Here is a 15,177-nt window from a genome sequence, read left to right as displayed (position 1 = left end):
TAAAAGCCGGGCAATAAAAGTGTGAAGTTCTGTATATTGTGAAGTTTTCCTCCGGGTCACATCTGCGTCATCGCCGCTGAGCGTCCGTTGCCACGGACGCTCAGCGCGTTCATTTGCTTATAGGGCATAAACAGGGCTGGTTTTGCGGCTGATATCTATAATTGCTCGTGGCTCGTATCAATACGCGCAGGTTTCACGGCTCCATCACGAGCCACTGGGAACGGGTTGCCCGGGAAACGGCCGCATGGCAACAGGATCAGAGCCTGGGGGTTGTCTGCTTCTAGGTCTGCTCCCATTTTACATCGCATTTCCTCACTAGATGGTGTGCGAGCCACTGGAGAGTAGACTACACTTCACCCGCACCGTGGGCTCCGTAGCATCCAGCCACAACACACCGGGAAAGTGCGCGATCCGGAGCGTTTCTACTTCTCGGGAGGACATAAAGTGCGGGGAATAACACCTCTTTTTTCTAACCCTCGCCGCTGTTTCGCTGAAGACTTTGGGGGAACAAGGCGACAACAGCACATACAGCTGTGATGGACATAATGATTGCGGTGCAGGATGCTTGCGTGTCTGGTCAGTGGCTTACTGCGATCATCCTGAGCCTCTGCTGCTTTCTGCCGTCCTGTTTGCCCGCTGGACAAACCGTGGACTACTCGTCTCCGGTGGAAAGTGTGGTCAGCAGACAAGGCGACACCGCTCTGCTGAGGTAAAAGACACACACACGCTAACTTCACTTTTTTTTTTTTTTTTTACCGCGACTTTCCCCACCCGTCCGAGCCGAAGCACTTCCCCGCGACCCCAACGAGTGGAACACAGCGCGTTTTGCACCGGCACAAAGTAGTCACGCTCCGGTAAACACCCGGGACACGACAACACGTAAACAATAGCGCGTTTTCCCTCCATCTCCCGTCCCCTCCGTCCCTCGCGCGCGCGGTGCAAGCGACGCCACCGGAGCTACGCACGACGCGGTGTTAGCATTCGGCTCGATGATGCTAACGTAAATAAAAGTTTGACCAAGAGACTTTTTTGTTACATTTTGTCGGTTATAGCGGTGTCACACGTGCGCCCCGGTGTCGTTACAACGCCGTCACCGTATGCTAATGTGTGTTCAAAACGCTCGACTTGAAGGGTGATCTTTTTTGACGTTTCCTCGCGTCTTTTTTGGGGGGCTCAGCTGACGTGACACGCGCGCTTGTCGTTAAAAATGCGTGTGTTTTTTTTTTTTTTTACCTAAAAGGATGTTTCGGTGTGATGTCGCAGTTTCGAAACTACAGAGTGATGAGCGGGGGCTGCCTGCTCCGCTGCCACATTTAGAGGTCTTCTGCGTGTGGATGGGAGAAGAAGTTATGTCTTCTGCGTCTCTCTTGTCTCCTCTCGTGGCGTAACGTAACTTACGACGCCAGCTGCCGCCTTTTAATGTCACGCGCGTGGGTTAGACTTGCGATGAGTTTGAAAGGGGAAAAAGTTAAAATGAATAAATTAATATCAACACTAGTATATAATTTCTACAGTGTTTTCGTGGTGATTGTTGCCAGTGCCAGAAAAAAAAAAAAAAAATTATACGTTTTCAATGTGAATATGTCTCTTATAACACGAAGCTGAACCTGTGAATAGATGACCGGGCATTGCTGCTTACACTTTTGAGTTTTGAGATGATGTATTTCACATTCATGTCTGTCTGTCTCCACTTTTTATGGGATGGACTGGAGGGAAGGGCACAGGGGCAGAGCCTGTCCCCTTTTCAATGCTGAGGATGCTGCTGAGTCTGACTTCTGGGTGTGGGCTTGAATTTAGAATAGCTGAAGTGTCCTAAGATCCTCTGCCTGGCACATTTTTTTTTTTTTTTTTTTTTTTTGCTTCTGCGTGGTTGTTAAAAGCTGTTTTTTAAAAGTCATATCTTTAGCTTTAAGTTGTACGATGTATCATGTTGTCAGTAGGATGTGGCGATGATGAGTTGGTGTAGCTACATCTAAGATTACCTCCGCAACAGCTTGAAGATATTTTTTGCTTTATTCCCTCAATGCCTCCGGGGGCCACCCTGTCAGATAGACTTACCCCTCTGACAGTCTTTTAAGAGAGGGCGTCTAATTCCCTGGTGTCAATCTGGGTTGGCCGCGATCAGCAACACACGCTTTGTCTGGATCCCGGCGCTTTATTGGACGGGAGATTATCCTTATGCTATGAATCACCTCAATAAAGCTGCCCCCACCACCGCAGCCCCCCCCCCAGCAAGGCAACACTTTCTCAAGCAGGTCGTCACCTTGGTAAATGCCAGCAGGAAATGTACAAATGGAAAAGAGGAAAATATGTTATCCAGTGTACGATACAGTTTCACACTTCTGAACTTTAATAAATGGGTCATGTTTTTATTGCTGGCTACCATTCATAGACCATTTTCTTCACATAAACTTGCTGTGTGTAGGCTATTTGTAAAACGGTCCACATTTAAATTATGATTTGCATCTTTTCTGTCCATATTTTCCCCAGGTAAAAGGAGGTAGAAATTGTCACTCAAACTGGAGAAATATGACAGTTTGTGCCATCAACAGCACCCTTGGCAATGCGAAAGCAATTTTGTTTAGCCTCTTGAAATTCAATACAGCCTAAAAACATGAACGTTCAAATCCAAGAGCATGCAATTAGTCATTGCTGTGGATTATGGAGTGGCTCCCACAAGATGCATCCACAGCCACGTGTTAATTTCTCCTCTGCTCTCTTTAATTCTTAGCGTATCCAGCCATGTTACTGGGTCCATAACAATAATGGTTTAAGCCGTTTGAAGATGAGGAATGGTTCACATGTGTATTATCATGCAGCCTTTTAATTTGTTTTGATAGCACAGGGGCTGCAGACCATTTTGAGGCCCTTGACTCTGAAAGGCTAGGGCTGCCGTGCATGAACGAACATAAGTTATGCACATATACCATTTCTACTTACGTTAAACCAGCTCACAGTTTCTACACAGAGATTACACAGCGAGCGTAGTCTTTTAGTGTCTGCATTATGTTTGCTCATATTGTGAAAAGGGAAATGAGTTGTACTGTTTTCAAGCTTTTTAAAACGTTTTACTGTTTATGAGTGAATAACCTACTTTCTAATGGCACATACTTTCATAATGCATTTGATTTATTGTGTCTATGTGTGTTTCTTGTTTATGTATGTGTTTTTTAATCAGTTTTGTACATTATGTCTTTTTGAACAGTTTGCAATTTCAAGGCTCTTTGCTCATAATGTTTTAGTCTCGACTCACGACAGCCTTTGAGGTACTTTGAGACTAAAGCAATGAGCTTTTCCTTGGTATTGTTTTTCATTCTGGCGCAGTGGATCAGCACTCTCCTTCAAAAGACTGCATTTTTTGGAGCATATTAAGTCTAACTGGCATTGCTGTAATTCCAGCGGTCCAAAATCCACTCGAAAGCTAACAGCAGTTTCAATAACTAAACCTAAAAGAACAAGCTTCCATCTCAGGTGTATGGATGTCCTAGTATCAAAATGTGGTGTTATGATTGTTCACGGACACCATGCATGACCAAACTCCAGTTAAATTTGAGTTTTTCTTTCATCCACATTGTCTAATACGTTACTATTCGTCCCGCTTTATGAAATCATCAGTTCAAAGCTGTAATCCAACTTCTTTCTTGTAAATTTCGTTTCTCCCTTAAAGTGTATTGTACACAGCCAAATCAGACCACTGTCCGGATCTAATTGCGAAACATTAACCATTGCAAACTTGTAATAAAGAGCCATGAGACCTGAGTGTAAGACAGCACATCTGATTGGTTAATGATGGGTTCAGGGGTTAGCTGTTGTTGAGAGGGTAACAATTACTCACACACTTGTTCCACTGTGCAGATGTCACTGGTTATGTAATCTGTTCTAGTACAAATCTGAAAATATGTTGTATAGATGTGTTCATAAAGATAATCCTGTCTGTACAAAGGTTTATTGTAGATATTTTGTTCATGTCTCACCCTGAACACAGAAAAGCAGCATGTATCGTTTCTCTCCTCTGTGTCATTATTGCACCCCTGAAAGGTCTTGACATTTATAAGCACTCGTGGCATAGGTAAAACAGTTAGGATCCTTACCCCATTGCATATTACTAGACGAGATAAGAGAATGTACTGTTCCTAAGTCCCTGGATGCACCTTTAAATACAAAACTGCAGTTGGTTATCCCCTGCAAAGTGTAGCCATAAAAAAATATCTTGACATATTTTGCTTTTCAGCATTTTTTTAATTAGGCCACAGCTGTGTGTTAAAGGAAAATCCTAACAGCTTGTTGGGAGACGTACGGGGGAAGGATACTCTAAATGTTTGAGTTATCCGACAAATATTCACAGTTTCATGTACTCATTTACCAAAAAACCTGGTTGTATCGTGCAGTCCATCTGGGGGTATACACAAACCTGTCTTTGTTAATTATCCCCAAACTGTTTGCTTGTCTTTACAGCACATGGTTGTTTGATTGTCTGTTTATACATCTTCATTATATATTTCAACTTCAACCTTCAGAAATTCAATGTCTGATTAGCTCTTACTGGTTGTTTCACTATTAATTTAGCCACCCATATATTTTTTCCTTCACTAATTGTGGAGTTTAAATTATTTTGCAATAGTGCTATACACACTCTGTATTAGATATTCTGAATACAGAGGCTCTCTTTTCTTTTGTCGTTGTAAATATCCATTGTGTGAACAGTTTTGAGCGGGTTTTGCAGGTTTAGACAGCATGGTATAAACAAGTATTTTTTGTTTCCCTACAATATCCCAAATGTTTCACAATGTTAGCTGGGTTTAAGGAGGAGCTTCTCCAACTGCTGATACAACATTAAGAGGACCCTAACCAACTGTACGCCTTTAAATCAGTGGCTCGGTCTCTTGCTCAAGGGCTACAATGGGGCCTACTAAAGTATTCATAAGATTCATTATTCTGGCGTTCGCAATAGATGTGCTGCAGCCAAAATTAAAATGAACTGACAAGGTTACATGGTAGTGCAATGGCTTAAAGGGATTTTCAAAACAGTTCACTCATTTTATGACCGCACAGAGGCACAGAAAATATATATATATATATATGTTATTGTATATCAATGTTATTGTTTATAACATAGATATTTTATTGAATGGTTGTTCAAACTTTAAGTAAAATTGTGTCAGTTAAGTGATTTGTTTTCAATGGCACGTTGCACATTGAGGACATAAGTAGAGGGATTCATTTCATATTTACCACGAGTGCTGTCATAATTAGAGAAAGAGGAGAATATTAAAACCAAGAGGAGAGTATTAAAACATTTTTTTTTTGTCCCTGGGAAAAAAATCTTAGTACCGGTTCTGTCAATAAAAAGGTTTTTGATTGACTTAAATATCTGGTATTAGACTGTGACAGTTTTGGATGATGTTTTGAGCTGTTAGAGGAGCAGATTTAATTACTCACCATTGACACTCTTACAATTTTGTCAAAAGTCCAATTGTTGTGATGTCTTCTGCATAACATCAATTATAGAGCTGGGATGTCTCTGTGGTGATGTGAAAGCTCGATTTTCTTAATTGTAAGGATTCAACAACAGTGATACATTCTTCATTTTTGTCATGGGATGTGTCAAGTGTTTGGAGATACATTTGTTTGTCATGGAAGATCCGAAACCTAGCTTACACATTGTAGAAAAAGGTTTAGTTGTTGTCATCTGGACTCAGTTTAGAAAAAGCTAGACATTTCGACTCTCATCCAAGAGTCATTGTCAATAAGCTTAAACAGTTTTCATTTTAGGTTAGAATTTTGGCTGTTTAGGGTTGTTTCTGCTCGCTATTGTTTTACATAGAAGGAGAACCATCTAAATATTAAAAGAAACAAGTGTGAAAATTATCTTTCAATATCTCAAAAATCCATTCTCACTGCACTTGTTTAGAACTAAATACTGTAATAATTGTGTGTGTGTCTGATGCTCAGTCTGTTTGGAGGACTTGACAACCAGCTTTACCCGGTGACTTTGATTAAAATTGATTAAAATTGTAATGATGTAATGATTGTAATTACAAATGGCCTATATATGTTTTTCCTCATAATCAATGGTCAATACACCAGTAATAACTTCCTTAGCTGAGGTAATGAACAGTGTTATAACAGTAAGTAATGGCACTATTGCCATTATTCCTTTGATATCACATTGGCATTGTAAGAGCATTTTAATTGGAGCCATTCAGATTAGGTTGTGCGTCCCTTCCTCTTTTTTTCACCTGAATAATTAGTGTGTCGTTTTCAGGGGGTCTGTTTGAGCCACGGTAATTGAAGAGTGCACATTCGTAATTATTACTGAATGGAGTATTGAGGCAGTGGAGAAAATCAATATCACTGGGAATGCCAATTGGTCACAAGCTAAAGTATGTAAGTCTTGGCACAGAGAGGAATAAAAATCTAATTTTCAGGTTCAGTTTGTTAATATGTTTGGACAACGTATACTATTCTGCATGTTGCGCTATAATGAGAAAGGTTTTTGCAGACATGCTAATGCTTAAAGAACACTTGTGTATAGTGGATGCATAACATGGTTTAACTCTGTGTTTTATACAGAACATAATGAACATAATGTGGTCTACTCAATTGGAATATAAAGTGGTCCCTTTAGCACATGACTAATTATGGGAATTGTACAATGCTGTCACAGGGGTGAGTGCTACAGTATGTTACAACCCCAATTGTTTCATATTTGTTGATTGACCTTCCATTCTCCTAGTTAAATAACTGGAGGCCATTTATCTTCTTTTTGAGAAAGTAAGACAAACTATTTAACTTGTTTAAATCAGTACAGTGCAGTGACCTCCATGGATCGGCAAACAGACATAAGTGAAAAAAACAAAACTAACACACAAAAGATGGTTTCATACCCCAGTCTCCAACGAGAAAGTCAAATTAATTTCACAAACTAGTGCTCTATGTTCTTAAAGTACTGCCTGTATTTCTAACTAGAAACGTGAACAGAGTCTTGGCTACAAACAAAGACTCCTCTGCACATGTTCAGTTAGGGCAGAAGCTGCCCACATCCAAAATTCCCACACAGGTTTATTTAGCGTGGTTTGAGGCTGTGTGGTCCTCAGAGCTCACGCACAGACCTCTAAAGGAAGCTGCTTTGCGCTCTGGTTCTAAAAACTCATGTTAGAGAGCAGAGCATGAACATGGCTAAAGAATGAAAAGGGGCAGGAGAAGAAGGACCAAGCTTCCTGCTGTGCTGCTCAGTGGCCTGTTGTGGCTACTAAAAGACACAGTGACTTCCACCAAATCTTACGTTAGATTTATTTTGTAACAATTTAAATATACACAACTATGTTTAAATTGTTCTGAAATATATACAAATAAGCCACTTTTCACACAGTAATTTTAGATTTGTCTATGAAAATTGTGACAGTATTTTATAGTGTGGTAGTTACGAAGCCAAAGTCCACACGAAGTGTGGTAGTTACCCAGATTATTTCAATACACAGCTTTAACATGGATGGGTATCCAGAACCTCACAATACATACATCACCGATGCCAGGTGCCACAGGTTATTGAGAGGTCTCGATATCAATGGGTTCTTACCTGGTTAAATAAAGGTTAATAATAAATAAAAAAAAATATTTTTTTTATTGTGCTGATTAACAAAATGCATTGGAATTGGATGTCTACTATGTCTTTAAAGAACACATAACATTGTTCTCTCATCAAAAACATACCTGGAGTTGTATTTAGCTTAATTCACGCTAGTTGGATGAATCCTGGTTAGATAGACCTTTCCCCTCCCGGCCGTCAAAAACACTCCATTCTGAATTCCTCAATGACTGACATTTCTCAATCTGTGGCGTAGCTCTGAGAATCTTCTGTGCTGTTTTTTTAAGTCCATAAATCATCGCCAGACTCGTCTGGTACATTTCTCTGGTACATTTCTCCCATCTAATTATCAAATCATGAGCTTTACAACTGCGTGGCTACATCAGGAAGTGAAAAAGCCCGCTTGAAGTGTTTAGGTTATATTAAACTTGTGTAATTCCCTCTGGAGCCAAAGCTTTGTTTTCTGTAAATGTTTTTTTTGTTTGTTTTAAAACATTAGACTTATCAGGTTCTCAAGGGGATGCTTAAAAGCCAATAACAATACAAATAATGCATCATATTTGTCCTTTGATATCATGACTGAAAACATGAATTATTCATGAGACCTGTACTACGAGGCTGGATAAGTAACTTCAGCGATTCAGCAGTACTAATAAGCTGGTTCACAATGTTCAATGTTCCTTTGGCCTCTGTTTACCTCCCCACCGTCTCCACGCTAGACTACGTCGCGGGGAGGGCGGGGACTCACGCTCACGCTGAGACTACGTCACGGGGAGGGCGGGGACTCACGCTCACGCTGAGACTACGTCACGGGGAGGGCGGGGGACTCACGCTCACGCTGAGACTACGTCACGGGGAGGGCGGGGGACTCACGCTCACGCTGAGACTACGTCACGGGGAGGGCGGGGGACTCACGCTCACGCTGAGACTACGTCACGGGGAGGGCGGGGACTCACGCTCACGCTGAGACTACGTCACGGGGAGGGCGGGGACTCACGCTTACGCTGAGACTACGTCACGGGGAGGGCGGGGACTCACGCTCACGCTGAGACTACGTCACGGGGAGGGCGGGGGACTCACGCTCACGCTGAGACTACGTCACGGGGAGGGCGGGGACTCACGCTCACGCTGAGACTACGTCACGGGGAGGGCGGGGGACTCACGCTTACGCTGAGACTACGTCACGGGGAGGGCGGGGGAGACACGCTCACGCTGAGACTACGTCACGGGGAGGGCGGGGGACTCACGCTAAGACTACGTCACGGGGAGGGCGGGGACTCACGCTCACGCTGAGACTACGTCACGGGGAGGGCGGGGACTCACGCTTACGCTGAGACTACGTCACGGGGAGGGTGGGGACTCACGCTCACGCTGAGACTACGTCACGGGGAGGGCGGGGGACTCACGCTCACGCTGAGACTACGTCATGGGGAGGGCGGGGGACTCACGCTTACGCTGAGACTATGTCACGGGGAGGGCGGGGACTCACGCTCACGCTGAGACTACGTCACGGGGAGGGCGGGGGACACACGCTTACTCTGAGACTACGTCACGGGGAGGGCGGGGACTCACGCTCACGCTGAGACTACGTCACGGGGAGGGCGGGGGAGACACGCTCACGCTGAGACTACGTCACGGGGAGGGCGGGGACTCACGCTCACGCTGAGACTACGTCACGGGGAGGGCGGGGGACTCACGCTCACGCTGAGACTACGTCGCGGGGAGGGCGGGGACTCACGCTCACGCTGAGACTACGTCATGGGGAGGGCGGGGGAGACACGCTCACGCTGAGACTACGTCACGGGGAGGGCGGGGGACTCACGCTGAGACTACGTCACGGGGAGGGCGGGGACTCACGCTTACGCTGAGACTACGTCACGGGGAGGGCGGGGACTCACGCTGAGACTACGTCACGGGGAGGGAGGGGAATCACGCTCACGCTGAGACTACGTCACGGGGAGGGCGGGGACTCACGCTTACGCTGAGACTACGTCACGGGGAGGGCGGGGACTCATGCTCACGCTGAGACTACGTCACGGGGAGGGCGGGGGACTCACGCTCACGCTGAGACTACGTCGCGGGGAGGGCGGGGACTCACGCTCACGCTGAGACTACGTCACGGGGAGGGCGGGGGAGACACGCTCACGCTGAGACTACGTCACGGGGAGGGCGGGGACTCACGCTCACGCTGAGACTACGTCACGGGGAGGGCGGGGGACTCACGCTAAGACTACGTCACGGGGAGGGCGGGGACTCACGCTCACGCTGAGACTACGTCACGGGGAGGGCGGGGACTCACGCTTACGCTGAGACTACGTCACGGGGAGGGTGGGGACTCACGCTCACGCTGAGACTACGTCACGGGGAGGGCGGGGGACTCACGCTCACGCTGAGACTACGTCACGGGGAGGGCGGGGGACTCACGCTTACGCTGAGACTATGTCACGGGGAGGGCGGGGACTCACGCTCACGCTGAGACTACGTCACGGGGAGGGCGGGGGACACACGCTTACTCTGAGACTAAGTCACGGGGAGGGCGGGGACTCACGCTCACGCTGAGACTACGTCACGGGGAGGGCGGGGGAGACACGCTCACGCTGAGACTACGTCACGGGGAGGGCGGGGACTCACGCTCACGCTGAGACTACGTCACGGGGAGGGCGGGGGACTCACGCTCACGCTGAGACTACGTCGCGGGGAGGGCGGGGACTCACGCTCACGCTGAGACTACGTCATGGGGAGGGCGGGGGAGACACGCTCACGCTGAGAGTACGTCACGGGGAGGGCGGGGGACTCACGCTGAGACTACGTCACGGGGAGGGCGGGGACTCACGCTTACGCTGAGACTACGTCACGGGGAGGGCGGGGACTCACGCTGAGACTACGTCACGGGGAGGGAGGGGAATCACGCTCACGCTGAGACTACGTCACGGGGAGGGCGGGGACTCACGCTTACGCTGAGACTACGTCATGGGGAGGGCGGGGACTCATGCTCACGCTGAGACTACGTCACGGGGAGGGCGGGGGACTCACGCTCACGCTGAGACTACGTCGCGGGGAGGGCGGGGACTCACGCTCGCGCTGAGACTACGTCACGCGGAGGGCGGGGGGCTCACGCTGAGACTACGTCACGGGGAGGGCGGGGGACTCACGCTCACGCTGAGACTACGTCACGGGGAGGGCGGGGACTCACGCTCACGCTGAGACTACGTCACGGGGAGGGCGGGGACTCACGCTTACGCTGAGACTACGTCACGGGGAGGGCGGGGACTCACGCTCACGCTGAGACTACGTCATCGGGAGGGCGGGGGAGACACGCTCACGCTGAGACTACGTCACGGGGAGGGCGGGGACTCACGCTCACGCTGAGACTACGTCACGGGGAGGGCGGGGACTCACGCTTACGCTGAGACTACGTCATGGGGAGGGCGGGGACTCACGCTTACGCTGAGACTACGTCACGGGGAGGGCGGGGACTCACGCTGAGACTACGTCACGGGGAGGGAGGGGAATCACGCTCACGCTGAGACTACGTCACGGGGAGGGCGGGGACTCACGCTGAGACTACGTCACGGGGAGGGAGGGGAATCACGCTCACGCTGAGACTACGTCACGGGGAGGGCGGGGGACTCACGCTCACGCTGAGACTACGTCACGGGGAGGGCGGGGACTCACGCTCACGCTGAGACTACGTCACGGGGAGGGCGGGGACTCACGCTTACGCTGAGACTACGTCACGGGGAGGGCGGGGACTCACGCTCACGCTGAGACTACGTCACGGGGAGGGCGGGGACTCACGCTCACGCTTAGACTACGTCACGGGGAGGGCGGGGACTCACGCTCACGCTGAGACTACGTCACGGGGAGGGCGGGGACTCACGCTCACGCTGAGACTACGTCACGGGGAGGGCGGGGGAGGCAGATTCGGCTTAGTTTGAGGTGAATCTCAAACTAAGCCGTCTGCATTTCTGGTTTTGTGAGCGGAGTCCAAGATATGGGTGATATTTTATAACTATTATGTTATGGGTGTTGCACAACACTTATTTTTATCAAATATACCCTTAGCGTTCCGTTCATTCAGCTTCCATTGGCTTATATTTTATATGTCTTATTTCCTCCTGTACGATTGAGATTATTATTGACACATCCTTCAGTTTTAAGTATGCTGCTATTTCCCTTTCGATTGTTCTGATTGGTCAGCTGGCACTAACTCCGCCCCTACTCTGTACAACAGAGCGAGTTGTGAATGCGTTTTGTACGGCTCATCCAGAGACGCTCATGTCTGGATTAGTCTATCTGAATAAGAGAAACTCATCCAGAATAAGTTCAGACAGCTTTATTGTACAGACCTCTGGTCTGGATTTGGTTTTGTTTTAGTCCTGGTCTTGTCTCAGTTTTGATGTCCACATAATCTGTACCTAACTTGACCATTTTTAATACATGTTTGATGTTTAAAAGTATATAATGCCGTACCATTATTTGGAGTACAGCAGCAGCTCTAACTGTTTTAAAGTATCTGCAGTCACGTTCTCTCAGACTGAGCAATTACTTAACACTGAATTCATCAACGGCGCCTAGACTGACACTCATTATATTTCTAATTTTAGATTCTTTTCACTATTCATAACGGGGCTTTGATTTCAGAGCACAATGCTTCCTTTTCTCCAAGGGCACATCATCTTCACCTATCTTCCACTCTCTGCTAGCTTTGCATAATGGCATTTACTGTAAATACCCAATAAGTAAAAACTCTTGTAGCAGATTCTGTGCTGGCTCATGTTTAAATCCGTCTTCATTTTTACCGTGCAGAGGGATATTTTGACACCCTGGAGCGGGAGACACCCTTCTGATGCTAATCGGGTACTCAGTGAGGAGGCAGCAAAAGTGAGGTTACAATAGGATGTAGATGATCTGATAGTAAACAGAGAAGAGCAGTCTGAAGTCAAACCAAAAACACCCTTTAAGGTCCCGCCCGGTGGGAAAGGCTCACTCAGAGTAGAATATAAAACCTGAGTTCCCAGACTCAATTCTCAGATTGAGAATGACTCTTGGATTAGAGTCAAAGCGTTTTGTTTTTCTAAAAAGAGAGTCCAGACGATACAACAGAATTTTGTCTACAATGGAGCACTTCTGGACAAATGAGGGACAATACCGGCCAGTCCTAAAGTTATTACCTTAAATCAAGCCTGGAAAATTAACAGTTACCTGGGCTCGTATCAATCATGAAATGATCAATCATCACATTTGGGGCATCAGCCGGGGGCATTCACACACATACAGAGATGTGCAAGCAGCATCGCCATCTCGATCTCTGCTCCACTCTGCCTGAGGAAAACGTATCTGTGTTGAACAGACCATCTCTTATCTGCCCCCCCCCCAAAAAAAATGATAATCCAACAACAAGCTAAAAAATGGACTGGCTTTTGTGTGATGATTTTCTTTTCATAACACAATAGAAATCAATTTTGTATTAAGCAAGTCAATTATAACACCAATTCTAAATGAATACACAGATTTTGTAATTAATCAAGATGTATCCCCTGAGCTGCAAAGCCCTTTATCTCATCACCTTAAAATCCTCTATTTTTCTTCTACCAATCAGTAACCATAATTATGTTTCCTCATTGCTGATATTTGCAAATGTGTTATTCCTAATTTATAATTTAAAAACATATATGTTTTATGTATCTAGTTTGGGGGTCGTCGGCGTCACCAGAGCTGAAACCTCACAAATGTAGTGAAAGAGAGAGTAAAAAGTGCTGCTCGATTCCCATCCTTTTATTCATCCCATTAACAGACTGATCTAGAATTCATAATTTCTAGATGGAGATTCAATTTTCACAGTCACTCTAATACTGTTAGATGTATTCAAACAAACATTTATTAAAATCCTGTTATGCAATTAACCTACACAAGAATCTGCTCTTTTGGCAACTGTTTATGCATCTGGCAAATGGGGATTACAGCTTCAAATTCATTTGCATTGATCTCCAGGAAATACAAGAGGAAATGTAATTGTGCATAACACAACAGTAATAAATGTCAGTTGTTGCAGGCAAATGAAAGTCGTTTGATATTATTCTCAAGTTTTTGCAGCACTTCAGGCACCTCCTCAGCCCTCCCGATGTCAGCAGCCAGATTCTATTCCCAGTGTAGCCTGTTTTTCAGCTTTCTCACAAACTGCCAGTTGACTTCAGTAGCAATACGGCGTCGTCTCTCTACTGCCTCCAACCTCAATCTAGGCATCGGCTTTGATTTCGACACAATACCCCCGCTGCCTTCCCCACTCGCGAGTGTCACTTTCATTTCGTTGAATTCAACCCTGTTTTTTGTTCTTTTTTGTTAACTGCAGCATGCTGATGGGGTGTTTTTTTCTTTTTAAATCTACAAAGGATAACTCCAGTAGCTTTGCTTTTTTGTGGCCACCTCAGAGCCATAAAACAAGTCCAAGAGGTTAACTTTTCATTCATAGACAGTTGTTATAAGTACAAATAAGTGCTCTGGTATGGTACTCTAGCAGGATTTTTGCTGGACTTACTGGGTTCACTGCATCAGCTGAAATAGAATCATATTTTTACTGTCTACCAAGGTAGAAGTTACTCTTGGATATATTAGCTAAGTGTTATTTGTGTGTTATTAGTGTGTTGGAACAATTCTAGTCTATTCTACACAGAATGTTGAGTTGCATGATTGGCAGTGTGTATTTCTACTTTCTTGATGATTGTATCAACAAACAAAACTATAGAAATCAGTCAATTTTGAAATAATTAGTTTGGGATTATGTTTACTCTTTTGTTGCCCTGGCCTTTGCCCACCTGCCCACCCGGTCTGTAAGAGTGCCTTTGAGTACTAGCCAGCTCCTTCAGAAAGGTTGCCTCAGCCAGTGGCATTGACCAAATGACAATTAAAAGATCAGATAATCGCCTTTAGGGCACAATCAATAAACTTCTGGTCTACTTAAGGCTTCTTCAAATTGATTTGGTTTACTCTACACAGTTCAGTTTTCTCAGGCTGAACAAAAAGAATCTCCAATAAAATATTGTTTTGTAATCAGATAGTACTATATATATTGTTTTTAAAACATGTCTACATATTTTATAAGAACCCCGGGAAGATTATCTGGCCCTCAGGTATAGCCAATGGGATCTTAATAAACAAGCAAACAAATAAAACTATTACGCAGCATCAAATTACAACTAACCTTTTCTACCAAATAGTAAACACATTTAATACAAGCTATGACAGAATGTGGTCCTTGCTCATACACTGTAACTATTTCAAAATTGCCAAACTGGTTCAACACATTTTACAAAGTAGAAACTGTGAGAAAAGGTGAAAAATGTCATACAGTAAAAATAAACATAGTTGTTTATATTGTACTATGCCGTCTCCCACAATATTATTCTGCTTCCTGTTTTGACACAGAGAAATTTGATCCTTCACTGAGCCAAACGTTTGAGATGATGAAGTATGCATTCTGTGCAACAGCCACTAGTCTTATTCATTTCCACTCACTTCTACTGGCTTGACTTTTCTTTCACTGAAATGAATCACCTAGAGTGAGCTGAAGCATTTCAGAGTGAAAGCTG

The 15,177-nt window shown here is 45.6% G+C and overlaps 1 protein-coding gene across 4 annotated transcripts in view; it reads left to right on the top strand.

Moving 5' to 3' along the window:
* The first annotated feature begins 134 nt into the window (after window positions 1-134).
* The window catches only part of negr1 (neuronal growth regulator 1), a 166,754-nt gene continuing 151,711 nt past the window's right edge, over window positions 135-15,177 (top strand). Inside the window, exon 1 of one of the 4 annotated variants that reach the window (XM_072437980.1) lies at window positions 135-709. In XM_072437980.1, coding sequence (XP_072294081.1) covers window positions 537-709 — 173 coding nt within the window. In that variant the 5' untranslated portion in view covers window positions 135-536. The remainder of the gene's footprint in view (window positions 710-15,177) is intronic. The other 3 variants (XM_072437981.1, XM_072437982.1, XM_072437983.1) reach the window with 3 other exon arrangements.

Source organism: Eucyclogobius newberryi, unplaced genomic scaffold, assembly GCF_026437365.1.
Source record: "Eucyclogobius newberryi isolate DKJ021-1_F unplaced genomic scaffold, fEucNew1.0.hap1 SCAF_9, whole genome shotgun sequence".
In the NCBI taxonomy this organism is placed as follows: domain Eukaryota; kingdom Metazoa; phylum Chordata; class Actinopteri; order Gobiiformes; family Gobiidae; genus Eucyclogobius; species Eucyclogobius newberryi.
The sequence above is the reverse complement of the archived record's forward strand: the minus strand, read 5'-3'. Positions and strand labels throughout refer to the sequence as shown.